General features: G+C 42.7%; 1 protein-coding gene across 4 annotated transcripts in view; it reads right to left on the reverse strand.

Annotated features, from left to right (window-relative positions):
• The window catches only part of Fyb2 (FYN binding protein 2), a 106,381-nt gene that overhangs the window by 21,737 nt on the left and 60,808 nt on the right, over positions 1-23,836 (reverse strand). For all 4 annotated transcript variants that reach the window (XM_050136341.1, XM_050136339.1, XM_050136338.1 and 1 more), the window contains exons 5-9: positions 12,922-13,022; positions 7,707-7,741; positions 5,908-5,939; positions 5,008-5,107; positions 3,780-3,939 (exon numbers count right to left, since the gene is read on the reverse strand). In XM_050136341.1, coding sequence (XP_049992298.1) covers positions 3,780-3,939; positions 5,008-5,107; positions 5,908-5,939; positions 7,707-7,741; positions 12,922-13,022 — 428 coding nt within the window. The remainder of the gene's footprint in view (positions 1-3,779; positions 3,940-5,007; positions 5,108-5,907; positions 5,940-7,706; positions 7,742-12,921; positions 13,023-23,836) is intronic.

Below are 23,836 nucleotides of genomic sequence, written 5' to 3' on the forward strand. Positions count from 1 at the left end.
TTTTTCAGTGTTGAGTTTTGAACTTTATATAGTCTCGATATGAATGGTCAGTAACAGCTGGCAAAGATCTCCCCTCCTTCTCTAGACTGTGTTCTGCTGTTCCCTTTGGGGTCAGAGGCCTCTGCGTTCACGGTCTCGTTCATCAGCGTCTGACATTGTTTTGTGGAAGTTGTTGCTTATACCTACATTTTTTCAGGTTTCCCCCATGTTTCCTTCTCATGACTTTCAGGGTTTTAGTTGTTACATTCAGGCCTTTGATCCATTTTGAGTTGATTTTTATGAAAATGAAAGATAGGGTCTTTAGTCCTATGTGCATGAAGAGGAGGATGAATTTTGCTGTTTCTTTCATTGCTAAATCCCCATACCTCAAGGAATACAGGGCAAGCAAAGAGTACTCAAATACTTTGAATTTTGAAAACTTTGAATGCACCCTCTAGCTAGTAAGTTTAATATGTATAGAATTTACTGATATTGAAATGTTGGTATCTATTTCCTTATGACATATTTTTAAAATGGCCTCTGCTTTTTTTTAATTATTTATTTATTATATATACAATATTCTGTCTGTGTGTATGTCTGCAGCCAGAAGAGGGCACCAGACCTCTTTACAGATGGTTGTGAGCCACCATGTGGTTGCTGGGAATTGAACTCAGGACCTTTGGAAGAGCAGGCAATGCTCTTAACCACTGAGCCATCTCTCCAGCCCTGGCCTCTGCTTTTTAAATCTCTTTCCTGATTAACTAAGCTTTCTGCTCTTCATAATTTTAAAATGGTCTCATTTTAGAGGCATATGTGTTATGTTTGAGTTGAATAGTTACCTGCTCCTTTCAAACCTTTTTATATTTTTTACTTTCATGATTACTTATATTTCTTTGCTTTATTATTATTTTTTTCCTTCTGCAGTGCCATGAATCAAAAACCTGGAGTCTTGTTCAAGCGAGGAGAGCACTCACAATGGAACTGTATCCTTAGCTCTGTTTTAAGATTTAATGACAACATAGTACATAGGGGAATACATCACCAAACTACAGGCCAATAGTTGTCTCACGCTGAACATCTTCACACACACAGGTCAGAGCAAGCAGCTCCTCTGTCAAAGAGCGAGCGCCTCTTTGGGGGCTCCCTGCTTTGTTCCCCACCACGGTCTCTTGGTGCATTCCGTCTACCTTTGACCTTTGTACTAATGCAGCCATGCAGTTTGTACTCCTTAGCACTGCACACTTGCATTCAGCATTATGTTGAGAGGTTCTTTCAGGTTGTTGCAGCTAGTTACTTGCAACTTGTGCTTTACTCTAACTTTTCTGTTTTGTAGACAGGATAATATATATATCTCCACCCTATCTTTTTATGGTTGTAGCATTTTCTTCCATCAGACAAAGTCCTCACTAGGAAGTCAAAGATGCCTTAAACCCTTCTTCTTTCTACCTCCATTGGTTTTAATGAGAATGTCTCTATATAAGCACATATATTTGAATAGACAGTCCCTGGTTGGTGGAACTATTTGAGAAGATTAGGAGGTGTGGCCTTGTTGGAGGAGGTGTGTCACTGGGGTGAGTTTAGAAGTTTTAAAAGCTCCTATCATGCTTGACACAGTTTGGGAGAGAATAAGGAAGGACCAGGCTGGGAAGTAACCGAGGCCATGATGCCCTCTGGGATTCCCAGAATGAAGTGAGGTGAGCCTCCTGTGGTGTCACAGCCATACATTTCGAGACTAAAACAGACCAGTAGGAAAATGAGAACACCACACCAATTCTATCCCATGCCTGGGGGCTCTACTTGGAATGAAATGGAACATGATGTGTGTCCTGACTGATAACAATCTTAAAGCTTTAGAGAGAGTGGCTAGGAGCACAGTTCAGCAGTAAAACACATGCCCAGGACATTCAGGTCCCTGAGGGTAATTCCCAGCTTCACCTTAACTCAACTCTATGAGAAAAGGTCTCCTGCACCCACTGCTACTTTTGACTATTCTTTTGCTTGAGCCTTGGCAGACAGAGTTGACTAAAACATTTCCATTCCAAAACTTCTTAAACTACTGAAACAATGAACTTTTATCAGATTCAAAATATAACAGTTGTAATTATTCTGTATCTAAATTTAGTGCCAATTAGCATATTAATGTGTAAATGTACACTGCACGCTTTCATGCTAGGGTGTAATCTGATGCCCCCCCAAACCAAATTTGTCCTTTCTATGCACATCAACCGATCCTCTTAGCAAAAGCTTGATGAGTTCTTCTGAGTCCCATTTTGCCACATACTAAAGAGTTGTTCTAGAAGAATGGTGAGATGATCAGATGATTTAAACAGTGAATTGAATGTATTTTACCAATTCAATGTCTTGCTGGTGTAGAACTGATAGTTTACTAAGGAGACAAGTATCTTGAGAGCACAAGCGTTCAGCTCTGTCTGCAAGGCTTTAAAAAGAGAAAACTAGCAGAAAGCTTCCTGATGCACTAGATGTGTGTGTGTGTGTGTGTGTGTGTGTGTGTGTGTGTAGTGTCTGTGTATGTGTCTTTGTGTGTTTTTTAAATTAGTACATCGAATCCTTTTGATGGTAATCCATGGTTTAGTTAATATAAATATGACCTAGTTCCTACTTGACCTATAGCTACTTCTATCGTGTCTATTAGTATGAGTTCTGAGACTTTGAGGCTCAATAAAATAATCAAATGACCCCAAAATTTAAAAAAAAGCTCATATCATTCCCAATTAACTCACCCTCACATGCTTCATGCTTATGGATAAGACATGAGCTCTCAGCTGCTCCGGTACCATGCTCACCTGACTGTTGTCATGCTTCCTGCCATGACGGTCATGAATTCTAACCCTTTGGAACTGTAAGCCCTCTATAACTCTTTCTTCTCTAAGTTGTCTTGGTCATGGTATTTTTTACAGCAGCAGAAAAGTAGCTAAGACAAGCAGTGAGTTGTTTGGTAGAAATGACTCTACCCACCCCGAATATGACATAGCCCGATCCAATTAGATCGTCATTGGTTTTTAATTGGTGATGGCATGTGGCTCAATCAAAGACAATGTAAGACTCATGTCTTTTATCTTTGGAAAGATTTAAATTACTGGTTTTCCTTTGGGGCCTATCAGAGAATAGTTTGTAACCCAATCATTGCTTGCTGCCAGCTTGACTTGACAGGAATCGACTCTGCCTGGAAAAACAGAGGTGCCTCAGAGAGAACTCAGGATATGTTGTCCTTGTGATATTATCTGTGTCCCCAGATCCAGGCATGCCTAGAGTTCCTGCCAAGTGAGCCTGCTTTAAGTAGTGATTTAACCAGGTATGATTTAATCCTTGTTTGTAGTCAGGGGTCCTGACTAAGGTGAAGGAAGGAAATAAAGCTGCGACAGTCACTTTGTGATGCTGTGTGACATCCGTCTGCTAATGGCGGGAGCAGGGTCAGTAGGGAGACAAGAGAAGAACAAGACTGTCACATGACATGTGTCACATGACATGCTGTCGGAATTGGCCCTCCTAACTCCTGTGAGGTCCATGCTCAGATTCCTTTTTTAATGGAGAAACTGCATTACTGGAAAGCAAACTGACCACCCAACGGTTAAGTTCACAGTTGAGCAGACTTCAACGTGAGCCATTTGACTCTAAATCTACAGCTCTTCCCACTGCTCTGGGGAAGACAGCCCTTAGAGTCCTGTTACTAGGTACATAATGAATGTCTATTATATATCTGTAAATCAATTATGATCTCGGCCATGCATCCCTTTAAAACAATTTGGTAGCGAAGAGATTTCAGGGGAAATGCAACTCACCCTTGTCTTGGGAGTGCCTTATCGGCATCACGTCCTCAGGAAAGAGCCTGTTCCGAGGAATGTCAGTCATGGCTTCATGGTTTCCAGCCAGAATGTTCCTTCTGTCCTCATGGACTCCAGCCATCTGGACCTTTCCTGGTGTCCCTTCACACGCACCTACCTAAACACATGCAACAGGGAGAGCGCTGCTGGGGCTGGTTGCCGAGTCACTTCCTCGCTCATGCATTCTGGTCTTCAGAATGTGGTCCTCGGTGAGAACAACTCTTCATTATTACAGGTTGTTGAGCGCCATCTTACCAGACCCTACATCTTATCGGAGTATATACCATACCTTTCATTTATTTCTGAAGAGCCAATGAATGCCTGGCACAGAGAGTGCCAACTCCCAGTCAGGCTCCTTCTTCCATCTCAACCATCATGGCATTATGTGAGAAGAAATATCACTGGTACCCTTAATAAAGAATCTAGGTAGCTCAAATAACTGATGATGGGTCTTATTAGTAGTATTCCACTGAGAGAGAGCTTAGCCCTATATCCCTGTTCTCATCATCTCTAAGGGGGCTTCTGGGTATCCCTCCTTCCCTCCAGTTTCCCTGACATTTGTCTTTCTATCCATTACCTTGTGGTCCTTCTCAAGTCCGCATTTCCTCATCTATGAGACCAATACTGAATGCAGGACAGTGTGAAAAGCTCTGGAAGCAGGCCAGGCAATGACCAGGTCATGGTGAACAAGGAATTAGGGTGTAATATGACATTACTTATGGAAGTGTTCTCAGCCATGGAAAGAGAGGATGGAGAGATTTCTCCTTTCCTTTGGGAGATTGAGTGTGGGAAAATTTCCAAAAGCAGAATCCCTCAAGCTCTATCTTAAAAAACGTAGGTAGGAGATTGAAGGAGGGGACAGGAATATCTGACAGACTAACTGGAAGGAGCAAATGACGGGCTGTCTGGAGACGTGCTAGTGACCTAAGAGTACGGAAGGAGTCGTGCGTGTGGAAGATGGGACAAGAGCTGAGCTAAACGAAGACATAGAAGAGAGAAGACTGAAGACAAGACTCAAAAGACAAATGGGGTGGGGCTGGTTCATGAATGGTCATGTAGACACGGCAAGGAGTTTGGGTTTTATTCCTTAGTTTTGTAAAGAGAAGAAGTGGAACACACTCATCAGGTTTGTATTTAAGAAAGATCACATATCTGAACTCCACCATGTGCCCTCTGACACTGATACCTTAGAAGGATGGTTAGGATGCGAATCCTCTGGCTTTGAAGGTTTGAATTCAGATAGCTCCTTTTCCTTCATGCTGTTTTCCTTGTCTTGAGGTCTAGGGCTAAAACAGGATGATACCAAGGAAAAGTAAGGTCTTACCTGTAGATGGTAGATTGGCCCAATCCTATGAGATGACCGAGAAAAGTGAATCTTTCTTTAAGATGAGGATCTGGGACTACATCAACCAGGCAGACAGCTTATATGCATGTCTGCTCATTCCGACCAGAGGAAGTGTTAATTCATGCTTAAACTCATTTGGTTCTCTGACATATGTAAGATGCAGTCTAAGTACTCATGTGATCCGCCATGCTTCTTCCTTTCCAATTCCATCTCTCTTTGTTCCTTCTCTCAATGTCTCTTTGGGTGTAGAGTCTCACAATCTCCCCCAGCCCACCAGCTTATTTGATCGCTTCCTTCTTTTTATTATCTGCTAATTTTTCCAAAGCTGCCATTTGCATCTTACATTGCTAACAAATCCAAGATCTCTTTTGTCTAAGTCACAGTACTCGAGAGTCCTCCACTGATGAGGCCCTGGGGTAGCCATGTTGTCTCCTGATCCCCAACACTTTGCCCATCTGTTTTGGATTGCCACAAGTTGTCTATAGGATGGCTCTTCAGTTACTCCTCTTTGCTTTGTCAACTAGAATTTGCTGCATGAGGACAGTATGGGCTAAGATGACAAGAGCAAGGAAGGCCAGACAGGGTCACTGAGAACCTGCTTTGCACTGGGTCCCTTACAAGTTGCGGGGCAAACAGAACCAGTTCGTGCACTGGGAACACGGCCAGTCCATAGCAAGAAAATGAGTTTAATCGTGAGTCATAGGTGGCTAGACTACGCTTTCGCTTAGAGAGAAAACTTACTTCGGTTCTGGATGGAGAAAACTCCTCCAAGGCTGAAAACGAAGAGGAAAACAGTCATTTTTGTGAGTTCACCCAACACTGGCTCTGTCGTTGGGTGTAAATCATCAGGGGACTTGATCAGTGGGAGGTGCGTTCTCAGGACACGGCACAAGCAGACAGCGGCCACAGAGAGTTCCATGAACTCTTGTGTGCTGGGCTGAAGCTCAGGCAGAAAAGAAACCAACACTTCTGAGGGGGCAGTGTGTGTAAGTTACCATACAAGAGAAGGCTTGGGCAGCTTTCTCTGCATCTCGTTCTAGGCATGCCCCGAAGGAGAACTTCGGGATGTACAGCGTGTAGTATCTGGGCAGTGGCAGTTGCCAAAGGACAGTATGTGAGTCTTGCTTGGATTGTGCCCTAACTACACGCTCTCTGATCAAAATTCTACTCTTACACGGCAGAGATTTAATTCTGTTAAAGATTACACCCCAGTGATCACAACATAGCACGACCCCCTTTCCCCTTAGTCACCGGCCCCACATCTGAGGTCATTAATTGTCTGGAATCTAGCCAAGAACCCTGAAGAAAATAGAATACAAGAATCTGAAAGGCTGCCTCTTAGGCCAAGCACAGACTGCCAGCCCTTAGTGGAGAGCCTGCAGGCCTTCGTTCAGAATTCTAGCAGATCGGCACCAGTAAACAAGTCAGATGGATCCTTTTCAATATCTTTGAATGTCAATTACTGGATATTAAATAGCTCAGAGCCCCTGAGCCACCATTTATAGTTGAAAGCAGGGGTACTGACTCCCAGGGTATATACTTGGGGAATGAATGTTATGTAATTCCTGATCAAATTAAGGGCTCCATGCTAGACACCAATGCGCCAGCAGGGGGCAGACAAGGTAATTGTCAGAAAGGACAGCAACCACAGAAAACAGCCTTGAGCCAGTCTGATGAGAGGCAACCAGGCCTTCTGCAAGGATCCAGCAGTATCTTGTAAGAGCACGAACTGTGTTCACACAGCCCTGTAGCCAAGTCATCAAAAGAGATGAAATCGGACTCTGCTTGCCGAGTGTGGAGTAGACCCTTAATTGACCCCACAAAAGTGCTCAGGAAGTGCCTACTATGTGCCAGACACTGCACCAAGAGCTCACACACTAAGTTGCTCTATGTAATTTGAAGAAGTACTGGTCCAGCCCTCTCCCCCATTTACTGAACATCTGCTGTGGCAGAAACAATGATAAACTTTCTGTCCCCATGGGGAATACTCCATTTACACCGCTCCATCATCGCTTGCCTTCACAAGGGCTCCAGACGTGGGTTTCTATTCTCCCCATTGAACGAGTGTCCTGCAATGTCCTTGTTGACCAACATTCAAGGACATAGCCAGGAGCCTCCACTGAGGCCAGCAGCAATTCTCCTTGGGACTCCAGCTGAGTTGCTAATTACCTCCAAGGAGGCACCTAATCCCACACACACCCAGGACCAGGCTAGGACTGTGTTCCTGAAAGTATAAGATGTTCAAATTCGGATTGTTCTGAAGGACATTTCTCTCTGAAACAGAAGGTTACTACAGGCCATTTGGCACAGACCACATGAGATGAGGGCCCAGGAATCAACTGAGACCATCTCTTCCCACCTCAGTACATGCCTTCTAACTCTGTACTAAAGGCTTGGGGTTCAGAATGCTGACCACTGGAGCTTAGAAAAACCCTGCCGCACATAAAGAACGCTCGTCATGCTGGAAAGTACCCTAGACTCACGTCTGCGGGAGTGTGCTACACTTAGTCACACACCAGTAAGGACAGGAGGAGCCATACCTTTTGGAGTTCTTCAATTTCAACTTCGTAAGTGGCTAAAATAAACAAAAGATATTTCAAGTCAGTTGGTCCACCCATTTCCCGCAATATTCAGGATCAACACAGTTCACACGATCGCAGAGTCCAGTTTTCTCATGCTTCAGAGTAATGATCTATGACCTACTGGGCATGGGTAGGAAAATTCTAAGGTCAAGGTTTGAGTTCTGTGGGGGATTTTCAGGGTGAAATTTATGGCTTATTTTGAAAGCATAAGAAACCATATCTTAAGTTTCCTGGTTTAGTAAATAGATGTCTACATCCTGCTTAAAAGAAACCATTGAAAATCAGTGGTAGACAGCTATGGAAGGTGGGGGAGGGGGACTGGCAGGATGGACTAACAGGAACCCCGGTCTAACTCATGAGATAAATGCCATCTCCTGCCCCATGGGCTTTGTTTCCTAAACACAGTCTGAAAGAGGAGCCCTAGAGGACATACAAATCTCCTCACTTTCCTGATGGTTCTGTGAGTGTTCCTGAATGAAACCATGACTTCCTCAATTATTAACAAATATAAGTAGTGGCAAGAATTGGCATCAAATTTGAGTCCTCCCACTGAATAGTCCGAGAATAAGAATATAGAAATGCAGATTCCAGAAATAAGAACGTAGAAATAAAGACATAAAGCTGTGAGCCTAGGAGAACGAGAACAGACTGCCAGAGCTTTCTCAGCAGTTTGAAGATGAACTGTTGACAGCGGGTTACTCTGCTTTACAACCCAGAGCTCTGTCTGCAAGGCTGAAGCGGCCCTCTGCAAACTGGGAGTCCCTCTGCAAACAGAGTCCCTCTGCAAACTGGGGGTCCCTCTGCAAACTGGGGGTCCCTCTGCAAACTGGGGGTCCCTCTGCAAACTGAGAGTCCCTCTGCAAACTGAGGGTCCCTCTGCAAACTGGGGGTCCCTCTGCAAACTGGGGGTCCCTCTGCAAACTGGGGGTCCCTCTGCAAACTGGGGGTCCCTCTGCAAACTGGGAGTCCCTCTGCAAACTGGGAGTCAGCTTTTAGATACCTCCTTGGCCACTCATGACCAGCAATTGATGGGAGCCGAGTTGACTTTTAAATGATGGGATGTACCTGACTTTTTGTGCACTGTCTCATACCCTTCTCTGTTACACAAAACTGGCAGTATCAGGGGAGTGTGGAGCTTTGGTGAGCACCATCAGAAAGTGCCAGAAGAAAACAATGACCTAAAATACAAATACTAGTTTAACTAAAAAAAAAAAAAAAAAAAACCTGTTAATGGAAATTGTTAAAAAAAAAAAAAGCTTTTTAGCTTTTTGTGCCCCTTGGAGATTTATTTTTTTAATTTTTAATTTTTTTCCTGGAATAAAGTTTGCTTCTGGTGTAATAGACTTTGGTGGTCTGTCCCCATCTTTGCATCACTCCCGTGGACCCAACACCACTTTCTCCTTGGGAGATTCAGGTGAATTCCCACGAGCCTTGGGCTGCTCATCTGTGAAGCTAGCCCAGCAGTACCTCCCAGATAGCAACTAAACACGCTGTCTTCAGGATACCGGACATTGTATGAAAAGGGTCAAAATTTCCAGAAATTGCTTCTCACATGCTTTTTGCTTAGCAAACATCTATGAAAGTTTTAAACTGTTGGTGGAAGCATGGAGCGGGCGGGGCTTCTGCTGTCCTGAAACTATCCAAAAAACGCCTTCTTGCTCAGCTCTTAATGTAAACATATAATTTACTTATAAAATAAATGTAATCCTAATTCTTCCTTAAAATTAGGGTTTCTTAGATCTAAAAGTCTACATGCATAGTTAATAATGTAGTTCCGTTTAGGTAAATGCAGATGGTCATCTTTAGGGACTTTTGTCCCTTATTTTATTTTTTGTTTAATATACCCCCCCCCCTTTTTAAAAAAAGAATCTATTTACTGGGCTTGAGAGATGATTTAGCAGTTTAGAGCACTTGTTGCTCTTGCAGAGGACCTAGGTTCAAGTCCTAGCACCCACATGATTGCTTGAAACACCATCAACTCCAGTTCCAAAAAATCTTCTGACCTCCTTGGGCACTAAGCACACACATGGTACATAGACATACATGTAGGCAAAACACAAAGTAAAACAAATCAAAAAATTTAAATCTATCTGTTTATGATTCAATTTTCCACTATACCAATTCTGACTGCTGCCTCCTCCCCACTCTTTAAAAAGACAGTCTTCTCTTTCATGTATCTGTCTGTGCTCTTCATAGAATTAACAGATTATATCCCACTTGCTCCCCCTCAACCAACATGGAGAATATCAGGGCATGTGATACCTGAGAAACTGCAAAACCAGGGCTTGCAGATTCCCTGAGGATGCTTGCTCCGGCAAGTAGGCAAAGTTCGCACACATTCACCTAAAGATGCCCTTGCCGTGTCCAGGTGGAGGGTCTCCATTAGGAAGCTTTGGGATCTGAACTTACACCAAGGTAAGAACACGGGCTTATGTTTTGTTGATACTCATGGGAGACCTGCCCTCTCCTAACAGAAACCGAGGGGGAGTAACAACAGAGGAAGGGTGGAGGAGGAAGGGCTGGGAGGGGAGAAGAAAGGGGAAACTGCAGCTGGGATGTAAAATAAATACTTTTACTTTTTTAAAGATAATACAAGGTTTGAAAAAGACCAAGAAGGGGCAGATGAGAGGGTTCAGAGGGAGGAAAGGGGAGGGAGAAATGATGCGATTACGATCTCAAAGGGAGAATAGAATGGGCTGTACTCCAAAAGAATCAGCAGGGACTAGGAACTGGAACAAGATTTGGCCCACAGCTTTGGAGTCCTTGTTCACTCTCTACTCAGGAGTCTGTAACTTTCCTCCTCTGACACGGCTTTACCAGGGTGGCAGAAAAAGAGAAAACTCCCGCAGAGTTTCCTCAGCCACTTTCCAACAGCAGAGGTTTGTGGCCTGGAGCCTTGTACGTCCCCGTGTACTGCATCCCATGGGATCTTAGACCAGTCTGTCTTTTACATCAGGAGGATAGATGACTGTCACTGACACTAAATAACTAATAATATAAAGCAGTGAACATCTTTAAAGTGTAGACAATACACTTCCTTTACCTTTATTAATTTACCTTTCCTTTACCAACATTCAAACCGTACCAGTGTGGAAACTCGTACTCTGAAGAAGCTTGCCCCAGGCCACTCAAGAGAAACACTTTCCTAGCTTAAAACTTCATGTTCTAAGGGTGTCCCCAAGTCTCTCCAAAGACCCCTCTAGAATTCCCTGGCACCAGAAAGAGGCACAGTCACAAGAGCCCTGTTCTTGATGACCTCTATGGACAATTGTGTAATTTCCAGAACAGCCTGAATCCTGCAATGAGACTGAGCTCTGTAATGGTGGACACTGTCTGAGCCAAGCACCCCAGCTGCTAGGTTTGTTTCAAGGGACAGAATTGCCAATGGGACAACAGGTGATCTTTATCAGGGCACAAGGACAAGGACAAGGACAAGTGTCTGACTTCTTAGACTTTAGGATTTCACTGTAGTGGGGTAGGCAATGAATAAGAAACAAAACAAAAAACAAACGACAACAGCAAAATCCTATACCTATGGCAGACATTACTAATCAGTAGCAGAACTTCTATCCCATGCTTAAATCAGCCATCACTGATAAGAGACTTTGCCCAATGGAATTTTCTAGTAGTTATTCAACTTTCCACTCCTGGAAAGCAGAGCAAAATGTGTTGTGGAATATTATTTTTAACTGTGTAAAGGTGTGTTTTTGTTTGTGATGCATTTGTTTAATTTTATAAAGATGGGTTGCATTTGCTTCACCTTGTCTGCCAAGGCACCTGATTGGTCTACTAAAGAACTGAACAGCCAGTAGCTAGGCAATGAAAGGATATGCGGGCCGGCAGGCAGAGAGAATAAAGAGGAGGAGAAATCTAGGCCTGGGGGAAGAAGGAGAGGAAGAGAGGTGAGAATGAGGGAGAGACCCAGGGTCAGCCGGGCAGCCGCCAGCCAGGAGACATGAGAAGTAGTGAAAGCAAGATACACAGAAAGTAAAAAAGCCCTAAGGTAAAAGGTAGACAAAGAGAAATTAACTTAAAAGAGTCAGAAATGAGCGTAAGCTAGGCTGAGCATTCCTAACTAATAAGTCTCTGTGTTGTGACTTGGGAGTTGGTTGGTGGATCAAAAGAAAAAGCCTGCTACAGAAATGTCAATATGCCTTCATGTTTTATATCACAAACTTTCTAAGTATATATTCCAGAATAGTGACTTATTTCCTAGAACCTAAGTCCTCTTGCATATACAGCGATTATTGAGCCAGAAGACCATCTGGAGCCTCCTTACAACGGAGATAAGCTCCCCCGAGTGAGATGCAGCCTAGGTTTATGGGAACGGGCATGGAGTGTCCAGACAGGCTGAGCCGGTTCTGTGCTACTGTTCTACCACACCATGTACGGCTCCACCTCTCTAATCTTTAGTCTCCTGTTGCTTGCTGTGGGGGGGGGGGGGAGGAAGCTTTCAATTCACAGGTATCAGCACAGAGGACCGGGCAGAGAGAGACAATCTATAGTGCTGGCTCTGTTAGCCTGGTAGTTACTGTAGCACTAATGTTTATGGCTTCTGCAGAGAACTGGATGATGCTGTCCGCAGAACAAAGACACTGAACCTTGCAGTAATGCTGCGTCTCTGCTTCTTGTTCCTTTCCGCCGGGAGTCTCCTTTGCATAAAGCATGCTGAGCATCATCAGAGACTGGAGAATTTAGCTCTGGACTGAGGCATTCATTACTTGATCAAACCCCCTTTCTTAATTAGAACACGAAGTCTAATTCTCGTGCCGTGTCATCTCTTTCTCCATACACTAACTTCACAGATGCTATGATTAGCGAGGTGAGACTTCCTTAAGAGAAGTGAGAAAAATTGGATCACAGTGTCTTGGCTTTTTCTTCTTCACACCTACAAAGGGCAAAGCAGTTAAGATGACCGGAGATGAAAAGAAATGGCAGAAAGGAAGAGGTCCAGAGTAGGAGTCATTTATCGGGAGTCTGGACCAGTGCTGATGCCCAGCTGGACTGAAATAGATTGCTAAGAGACGGATATGGGAGAGAGAAAGAGGAAGTACGGTGGCAGAGCAGAACGGATGCGAACATCTTAGCATATCATTAGCTACAGGGAAAAGGCCATCTCGACACATTTTCACTCCTCACAGGGTTATAATATTAATTGGCTTAGCAGACTTACTGTCAGTAGTTTCTCCTGCCGCACACAGGTTAATGGAGTTGCTAGATTGACTCAGATACGAAATTGTTGTGTCATAATTATGTGGTTCTTCCAACTCGGTCCTGAAAAGGATGGAGGAGGAAAAGGTTACTTGAACTAACACATTTCTTGACTCTGGTCAGGGAAGCAGGCAGGCTAATGGCAGGTCTTCACCTCCCCTCCTCTGCTCCAAATCTTGTCCCAAGCTCTGAAGCAGCCACTTGCTGCAGTCTCTCTTCCCCCTCTGCTCCCATTCCCAGGGGACTAAGCGGATTGTGGTGGACCATCCTCCTACCCTCTTTCCTGTGGATCACCTCAGCACCCCTTCTTAGTGTCCTCCTCATTTCTAAGAGTCAACTCCTAATACCTGAGCACATTTTACCTAGAACTCTCCCATCAGAGGGCACATCTACCAGGATGCCAAAAGAATTTCCTATCAGGAACCACAGCCACCATACCCTCCTAAGAACCAGAGATGGCAACAGAGGAACAAAATACTCACCCAACAAACACAAGACCAGATATCAGCACCTAGAATTACAATCTTCCCAAACTCAGATGCCTAGAAGCCAGCATAAAAAAACAGTAACAGCCAGGACAATATGTCTCCACTAGGCCAGCAACCCTACCACAGTAATTCCCAAGTATTGTAACAAGACTGAAGGACAAGACAAAGACATTAAAATAGCCTTTATGAATGTGATAGAGGTGAAAAGACAAATGGAAGAAAGAAAAGCATAGAATAAAACAGTTCAAGACCTGCAAATGAAAGTAGAATCAACAAAGAAAACCGAGGGAAATCTGGAAATGAAAAATTTTAAATTTAGAACCTCGAATAGGAACCTCAAGAGGCAAGCCTCACTGACAGAATACAAGAGATGGAAGAGAAAAATCTCAGGCATTGAAGAAACAATAAAAGAAATGAATACCTCTGTCAAAGAAAATGTTAAATCCAAAAATTTCTGTCACAAAACATCCAGGAAATCTGGGACACTGTGAAGAGACAGGAATAATAGGAAGGAGAAGCAGCACAGGTCAAAAACCCAGAAAATATTTTCAATCAAATCATAGAAGAAAATTTCCCTAACCCAAAGAAAGAGATGTGTATGAAGGTACAAGAAGCTTACAGAGCATCCAATAGATTGGACCAAAAATGAAAATCTCCATAGTACATAATAATCAAAACACTAAATGTGCAGAACAAAGAATATCAAAAGCTGCAGAGAAAAATACTAAGTAATATATAAATTAAATTTACATATAACATATACATATTACATATAATATATATATATATATTCATATTACATTTGACTTCTCAGTGTAGACTCTAAAAGCCAAAAAGTCCTGGACAGATGTCTTACAGACTCTAAGAGAGCACAGATGCCAGCCCAGACTTCTATATCCCACAACACTTTCAAACACATTGATGGAAAAATAAGACATTCCATGATGAAAGCCAGATTTAAGCAATATCTATCTATAAATCCAGTCCTATAGAAGGTACTAGAAGGAAAACTCCAACCTAAAGAGGTTAGCCACAGCCGAGAACACATAAAGAATAGTCTCAGACCAACAAATCAAAAGAAAGGAAACACAAACACAAACACAAACACACAGTATGGACAGGAACATAGGATCTATCCTTCTGCTCTATCCAAAAGAAAAAAAACCAACCACAAAACCTTAACAGCAAGAATAGACATCACCTTAGGGTAAATAAATGGAAAGATATTCTAAGCCTAAAAAGCAAGCTGGTGTAGCCATTTTAATATCTGATAAAATAAATTTCAAACAAAAACTAATCAGAAGAGATTCTCTGCACCTCATGGAACTTGCTCCAAAACAGACCACATACTCAGTCTCAAGTCTCAATATATACAAGACAATTGAAATGATACCCTGCATCCTGTCTGACCACTGTGGACTAAAGCTGGATGTCAACAATGAAAATAACAGAAAGCTTACACACTCATGGAAACTGCACAGCTCACTACTGAATTTTAAAAAATGGGTCAAGATATAAATTAAGAAAGAAATCAGAGACTTTCTAGAATTGAATGAAATGAATACATAGCATGCCCAAATTCATGGGTCACAATGAAGGTGCTTCTAAGACGCAAGCTCATAGCACTAAGTAACTACAAATAAAAAAAAAAAAAAATGGAGAGATCTCATAATTTCCTTGATCTCTAAGCCAGAAGCTATCTCTAGCTGAAAACTATTTGCAAATGAAAATTTTATTTTATCCAAGGGAGTCTCACTGGGTAAATGAACTACTCTTAAGTGTAGGCCTCATGCCCAGCAGTAGATGGCCAACAGAAAACAGGGCATCTTTGGAGGTTCCTTCCCTCACAATGTTGTGTCAGGGTTATTTTTTAAAAAAATTATCCTATTATTTTTGTTATATATAATATACATAGGGGATATATATATATATATCACTCTTTTTACACTAGTTTATGTTTTATCTTATCATACTATTTATTATCCCTTAGAAGAATGTTTGTTTTCCAGTGAGAGACAGAAAGGAGGTAGATCTGGATGGAACACAGGGGAGAAGAAATGGGAGGAGTAGAGGGAAGAGAAACTATAATCAGGATATGTCATGTGAGAAAAAAAATCTGTTTTCCATAAAAGGAAAAAATAAAAATTAACACATTTTCAAACACGTTTAAAAGCTCTTTGTATGTTTTTCATCATTAGAGAAATTGCACAGGGCCTGTCTAGTGTCTTATGAACATGTGGAAGGCACGTGCCTGCCCCTAAGTATTCACAATGAAATACAGTCACACAAAGTATTACACAGAGAGCACAGTGTTTACACAGTGATGAAACTCACAATGAGAAACCTGGGTGAGAGCTGTTGAGACTCCCAGGAAGCCTGAGGTCAGATAAAGAGAGTCCTCGTGCCAGGCAGCAGGCTAATGTCGAAGTCTGAAGGTCAAGCTGAGGTACTTCTCCAGAGTACCTCAGAGTGTGCTGCCAGCAGGAGGCCTACAGTGACAGCTACTGCCTGACCTATGACGGGGTCTAGAAAATGTCTGCACACCTCCCAAGGGAATAAGCAAGAAAGCTTTCTCTCTGTGGCCTCAGAGCTGATCTACTTGGCCAGAAGAAACCAGAAGCTCAAAACCCAGCACTGAGGGCAGGTATGGGGTCATTCAACCTCTGTGCAGCAGTGATTTGACCCTGACCCTGGAACTTGAAATCTGGATCCTGCTTATATGAACCAGAGGTCTCCTACTGCGTCTGTCTCGGAGGACTGCATGTGGATTAGATGGTTAGCACTGTGGTTCTGGAGAGCTGGGATGCTGAAGCTTGAAATACAAAGTTCTTGGATATCTCTTAATTTTTCCCCCAGCCTAAATTTCTCTTCATAGCCCTGGTTGTCTTGGAACTTGCTCTGTAGAACAGGTTGGCCTCGAAATCAAGAGATCTGCCTGCCTTTGCCTTTTTAATACTGGGGTTAAAGGTGTGAGCCACTATTGCCCAGCTAAATTTTCTTCTTAAGTTTTAAAATTATCTTTATTTTGTCTGTGTGTGAGAGAGAACACACAGGTCACACCATACGGGTGGCCATCAAATGACAACTTACAGGAATTGGTTCTCTCCTTCCACCATGAGGGACTCAGGGCTCAAACTCTTGGGGTCAGGCTTCTAGGCAAGGACCTGTTCTGTGGAGTCCCCTTACCAGCCCCATAGCTCTCTCCTAAGTCATCTATAAGCCTCTTCTATATGTGATCTAATGTCACTTTGACTTAGCCAATAGGAACATTAGAAAGCATTAACTTGACCAACCACCAATGTCTACTGCCCCCAAAGCTAACACTGTCAACATGTGACATTTATCCCTATAGCAGAGTCTTCCTTGTTTTGCTTTAACCCACGGTGGCCCCCTCAACATACATGGCAAATGTATTGATCGTGACTTTTCTTTGTTCTAGGTCTATAAAAGTTTCATGTAACTGATTCCTCGAGGAGAAATACCATTTGGGGCAACTCACACCCTAAGGCTGTACTCATTCATATGTGGCTCACAGTAAACTCTCTAGCTCACTTAGGAGGGAGAGGTGAGTTTGCACTGCACTGTAAAGCAAATCTGGTGTACCTGGAGAGGGCTTCCAAAGGAAACAATCCACACTTAGAAGAAGCTTACTGTCAAACCCACAAACTACGGAAGAATGTGAGCCATCACAGAACAGTCAGAAGAGGTGGGCAATAGGGCAAGTAAATTTACGAAAGTATGCTTGGAGTATTTGAAGAAATTAAGTGAATAGTAGTAACTATTAGGTAAAAGCAAGGGATCCCCAAAATGAAGACTCTACATACTTATGGACGAGAGAAAGGAGTTATAGAAATCAGAAAGAAAATTTTTCTGTATGTGTGCATGTGTGTTCATGTGAATGTGGGTCTTCATTCAGGCATGTGCCTGAATATGGAAGCCAGTGGTCAGCCTCGGGCATCACTCCTCAGATGCCATCTATGCTGCTGATTGAGACAGAGACTCTCACATGGCCCTGAATGCAATGGCTAGGCTAGGCTGGCAGACAAGAGATTGCTCTGGCTTGAGATTACAAGTGTGTACCACTATGGCTGGGTGTTTTACATGGTTCTGGAGGGTTGAATTGGTCTCCATGCTTACAAGGAAGCACTTTGCTGACTGAGCCATTTCCCCAGCCCATAAATACAATTCCTGAGATTAATAAAGAAAATTTAATGTGGGGGTACAAGGGTGAGCAAGAAGCTGCCTTTACGTGACTTGGTTAAGGCTAAGAGTGAGCACAAGAAAGAACAGACTCTATTTCAAACAGAGGAAGAGTGTTGGAAATTCCCAAAGACAACGATAAACTAGCTGAAAAGCAGAACTCAAAAGACTAGCTGCTGGCCAAAAAGAAGCCAAGTAGAACATGGCTTCCTGGAGGGGGAGGGGCAGCAGGAACACCATCCAAAGGAAGCCACGTGGTGTTTGTGTACAGAGAATGACAGTGTTACCTGCAGGACAAGCCCACAGTTGTCAGCTGCCTCCAACCCAGGTGTAGACTTTGGACAGGCAGCAGCTCCTCTGGCAGCTGGGTCAACAGTAGAGAATTGCACTGTCACCCTGTGTGACTAGGAGGACAGTGGCTGGGCACCATCATAGAGAAACTATTGTTCAAAGCCGAGCTACCCAGCTGGCAAGGTAGCTCAGGGGTTAGCAGCACCGTCTCTCCTTCCGAGGACCTGGGTTTGATTCCCAGCACTCACATGCTGACTTACTTTCATGTGTTAACTTCAGTTCTAGGAGATCTGATGCCCTCTTCTGGCTTCTGTGGGCACCATGCACATATGTAGTACACAGACACACATGCAAGTAAAACACCCATGCATATAAAATGAAATTAAAGTAATAAATAAAACGGAGATATCCTGGGTGCCCAAAAACAGGGAGCAGCCACCAGTGAGAGAGCCTGTGTTTAACCTGGTGGAGTCAGACACACATACACATACACACACACACACACACACGCACGCACGCACGCACGCACGCACAGGGATGGAAAAGTATTTGAAGTTGTGGAGATCTCAGCACTGAGTTCGTGTCCCATATCCCCAGTGTACTGTGATACACTTCTACGGAGAACATCAGCCACCCCAAAGGACTCAATCTGGGGGGATCCAAAAGGGTAGAAGAACCTGTCCAGTTCACAACCCTGAAGCCAGGTGTGGTCAGCAGGAGGCCCTGTGCACAAAAGAGAGAAGATCCTAAATGGAGTCAGCTCCAGCAGACATTGGACACATGGCCAGAGCTGGCTCGACATAACAGAGCAAACTCCGTGTCTGTGCGGCAGGTGCGTAAACCACTCAGCCCCTATTAACTTGCTTAACAGAAAATTTAAGAAAATAGAAACAAGGCTAAATACTAATTTTAAGAGACTAGTATAATTTTCACATAAAAACAATATAATCAAACAATCAAAGAAAATTAGAAGAGTTCAAATCTCACTTTAAAAGATTCAACCCAGCCCTGCCTATGAACTCTTAGAAAAGTGAATATGTATTAAAAGTATCTCAAGAACAAATGAATTTATTTCAAGATCGCAAGAATGTCTCAGCCTTAGAGACTGTGCCACTCCCATTAATCACAATTTTAATAGAAGAAAATCAGGTTTTAATGAATGCAAAAGAGCATTTCCCGAAGTTAAACTTAACCAGATCAATCTCCAAACAAATACTATATTTAATGACAAAGTACAACAAAGAGTTAACATCTGCATAAAATCTATCAGGAACTTCAGCAATAGGGAAAAAAAGGAGAGCCCATGGAAAACTGGACAAAATCATTACAGTCACCAGAGAAAAGTCTGGTTGAAGAGCACACAGAACTAAAGCCTTAAACTCACAGAAAACAGGGAAACTTAGTTCCCACACGCAGATCAGCAGGACCACGCTTGAGAAGGCCACCACATTTGGTGGGCAAATTGAAAACTGAGAAATATCATATCTTATATTGTTTGGGAGACAGTTGGCACAACCATTACGGAAGACAACACATCAAAATCTGGCTCAAGTTGTTTAGTTGCTATTATTTAGCTATTTGGTTCCTTGGTAAACAAATGGCTTTGGAGAGCTCACTTGGATCCATCTTGATGCGGCACTGTTTCATATGTGAAGTTTGAAGCCAGATCCGCCATTCCCCAGGGAACAATCCATGACCAGTGCGAGATGTTCCTTGGATGGAATACGACGGCAATCGCAAGTCACAGGCCTAGGATGCCGGCACCTACTTAGAAGACTGCTTTTGCTACACAAGCCCTGGAAGGCAGAGCAACCTACTGTTTATACAAAAATTCCAAGTTCTATTTGAATGAATATGTGAATTTGTAGTTTCAATATAAGAAAATTCTCTATGGACCCACTCCTAAATCCGTGAGAGGCATTGACTCTATAGAAGAGAAGTGCAGACATGGAGTGAGCCAAAGGGGCCTCAGTCACATCAAGTGCAAAGAGACGAGAGGAGAAACAACCACGCGATCCTTCTACCTCCACACAACGGAGGCCGTCACAGTTCGGTATTCTGGCTTATTTTTCCCATCCACGTATGGATTCACACGAGCCACAGTAAATGAAAGGGGGCATTTCTTTCCCGCTGTTTCCTCTATGTAATATCATAAGCACAATCCATCCACAGATTTTTCCCTCATTCGACAATTTTATTATCTTGTATTATGTTTTTAGAAATTTAACTTATTTTTACTTTTATTTGTGTGTATGTAAATGAACCTGCATACAGCTGCCTGTGGAGGCCCAAAGATGATGTTGGATCCCCTGGAGCTGAAGTTACAGGTAGTTGTTAGCTGGCTGACTAGTGTGCCGGAAACAGAACTAGAGGCCTCTGGAAGAGTAGCAAGTGCTCTTAACCCCTGAGCCATCTTTTTCCCCTCTTCTGGTCTTTATTTACATATTCTCTATAATGTTTTTAAAGATACAGGACCAGTTCCGTCTTGCTGAAAAAGAAAAATGATAAATTCTGATGCTTTGGTGACTTTTTCTTTCAGATTCTTGTTCATCCCTCCTGCTGGAGATAATTGAGAAAAACTCTGCTAAATTAGAGGTTCTGGTAGGTATCTCACACTCTAATGCCTTAATGATCTCCTCAGATAAATTGGGAATTAACCTTATTAATAAGAAACAGTTTGTGGAGGAATTGAAAGAGGATATCTAATCAATTCCAGGCACCGATTTTTTTTTGTCAGAAATGAGTAAGTATCTAGCTTTAGATGGTGATAAAGGATTTTAACTTCTTCTAAGAAGATGGGGGGAGGAGGAAGAGGAAGAAGAGGAGGAAGAAGAAAAGGACTAGGAGGAGGAGGAGGAGCAGCAGCGGCAACATCCTTCAGATCAGTTTACAAGCACTATTTACAGGTCTGCAATCAGCAAAGAGATCCTGTGGGCAACACTTAAATTCCCTCCCTCGTTAAGAATGTCTTTGCTGACTTTTTCTAGGACATTTGAGCTAGGTCTAAGATACACATCAATTTTATACAGTGTGGATCAATAATCAAGAACTTGATCAAGTAATAACTCACTATGATTTGATTTATTTGTCTCCACATTTATGGAAAATGCTCCCAGAATGGTAGGAGCATGGAGAGGCTGCACAGCAGTCCGGTCAGGGGTGTGGCTGCAGATGGAGGGAAACTGAGCCCTGGCTCTTCTTGAAAAGCAGTTCGAAAGCCCTGGACAAACAGCTTAAACTTCTCTTGTCCACTCTGCAAAATACCAATAATAGAACATCCTTTATAGCTATAGTGTGATCATTGAATGAAATGTTTCCCCTTTGCAGAGGGTACCACAAAGGCATTTTAGTGACATTGCATTCGTAACGTTGTATTTTAAGTGCTGTTCTAGGGTGTCTTATAAAGTTCCTTTATTACAGATATGACGTTAAATTTCACACCTTCTTATGGTGAAGCTCTCATAATTTAAATTCGGCATCATAAAGTTTTAGTATTTCTTTTGTTATTTTCTGTGCATTGGTGTTTTGCCATGGGTGCCAGGTCTGCTGGAACTGGAGTTACAGACAATTGTGGGCTGCCTTGTGGGTGCAAGGAATTGAACCCATGTCCTCTGGAGGAACAGTCAGTGCTCTTAACTGCTGAGCCATTTCTCCAGCCCAGCTTTAATGTTTCTTAATGATGCCTTCATCATGATTATCTTTTCTCCAAGAAGCAGCAATAGCCTCTTCCCTGCAATGTAAATGTTAAGGATGGCCGAAGAAACTAGAATTTTCTGGATTTTGTTTAGACCCCTGGAATCTTATCTTCAAAATGGGCTATGAATCTGAACAGGGATCTCAAAAGACAAAATAGACCTGATAACTATCTTGGCCAACTACTCTGGCCAGCGAAGCAGGCAGGCTACCTCCAGAGCATTGCCTGTTCCCTCTCTCCTCCAATCTAATCCTGAATCGCAGTCAGCTCTGGAGCATCTGCTGTGCCCTTCCCTCCCTTGCTTCCCTGCCCCAAGTCTCCAGTGGATCACACAGATCTTTTTCTCCAACCTTCCCGTCCACTGCTCTTGTTATCCCAGCCCCCAACTCCAGGTGGCATTCCTCGGGCATCCATCCGCCAAGCCTGATAAAGAAGCAAGCAGGTCAGTGGAGCAGGTAGGTGAGCTTCAGATCTTCTCTCTGCCTCTACTCCTCCAAAGCCCATCCCCAAGCGTCATCCCAAACTCTGCAGCAGACCACCTATGTGGCCTCTCCTCATTTTCTGCTCCGTTTACCAGGGACTAGGCAGATCCCTCCTGTGGACCATAGCAACCGACCCCTTCTTAATCCCTCCCCATTCCTAAGTGTCTCCTCCTAATACTAGAAACACATTTTGCCTGAACCCTTAATGGACACACCTAGACCAATCTCAAAAGAATTCCCTACAAAGTAACACACAGCCACCACTCTCCCCTAACAGGAATTGAAAGCAACACAGGTCAAGCGGGGGAAAAAAAAAAACCCACCTAACCAAAAAGACAAGATCAAAGATTAGAACCTAAAATTACAATCATCTAGATAGATGTCTAGATGCCAGCATAAAATGAAACAAAAAAACAGTAACAACCAGGACAACATGTCTCCAGTAGAGCTTAGCAGCCCTACTATGACAACCCCTGAGAATTCCAACATTGCTGAAGCACAAGAGAAAGACAGCCTTTATGCATATGACAAAGGGGCTTAAAGAGGAAGCAGATCCCTTAAAGAAATCTATGAAAACACAGTGGAAGGAAGTGAAGAACACAGTTCAAGACCTGAAAGTGGAAACAGAATCAACAAAGAAAACCAAGGGAAATCTGAAAAAGAAAAATTTAGGAACTTGAATAGGAACCTGAGAGGCAAACCTCACCAAACAGAATATAAGACGTGGAAGAGAAAAAGTTCAGGCACTGAAGGCATAATAGAAGAAATAGATTATTCCATCAAAGAAAATGTTAAATGCAAAAAAAAAAAATCCTGGCACAAAACTTCCAAAAAATCTGAGACACTATGAAGAGACCAAACCTAAAATCATACAAGAAAAATTTCCTAATCCAAAGAAAAAGATGCCTATCAAAGTACAAAAGCATATAGAACACCAAATAGATTGGATCAGAAAAGAAAGTCCTCTTGCCACATAATAATCAAAACATTAAACATATAGAACAAAGACAGAATATTAAAATCTGCAAGGGGAAAAGCTCAAGTAACATATAAAGGCAGACCTAATTATAGACCTAGTAACGACCTATTAGACTCCTCAGTGTAGACTGTAAAAGCCTGAAGGGCCTGGACAGATGTTCTACAAACTTTAAGATACCACAGATGTCAGCCCAGACTTCTATACCTAGAAAAACTCAGAACAGATGGAGAAAATAAGACATTCCATGATAAAAACCAAATTTAAGCAACATCTATCTATAAATCCAGGGCTATAGTAGGAAAACTCCAACCTAAGGAGATTAACCACAGTCAATAACATAACAAGGAATAAATAATACCAGATAAGCAAATCAAGAGAGGAAACACACACACCACCACCACCACCACCACCACCACCACCACCACCACCACCACCACCACCACCACCACCACCACCACCAAATAACAAAACAAAAAACAAACAAACCAAAAATAACATTGCTCATTGCTATGTCTCAACATCAGTGGTCTCAATTTCCCAATAAAAAGAACACAGACTAACAGTATGGATTGGAAAACAGGATCCATCCTTCTGTTGCATCCAAAAAATACACCTTAACATCAAGAATAAACATCACCTAGGAATAAAAGGATGGAAAAAGATATTCCAAGCAAATGGACCTAAGAAGCAAGTTGTTGTAGCCATTTTAATATTTGAGAAAATAGATTTCAAACCAAAACTAT

This window comes from Alexandromys fortis, unplaced genomic scaffold, assembly GCF_014885135.2.
Source record: "Alexandromys fortis isolate MF-2015 unplaced genomic scaffold, M_Fortis_MF-2015_v1.1 scaffold_13, whole genome shotgun sequence".
NCBI lineage: Eukaryota > Metazoa > Chordata > Mammalia > Rodentia > Cricetidae > Alexandromys > Alexandromys fortis.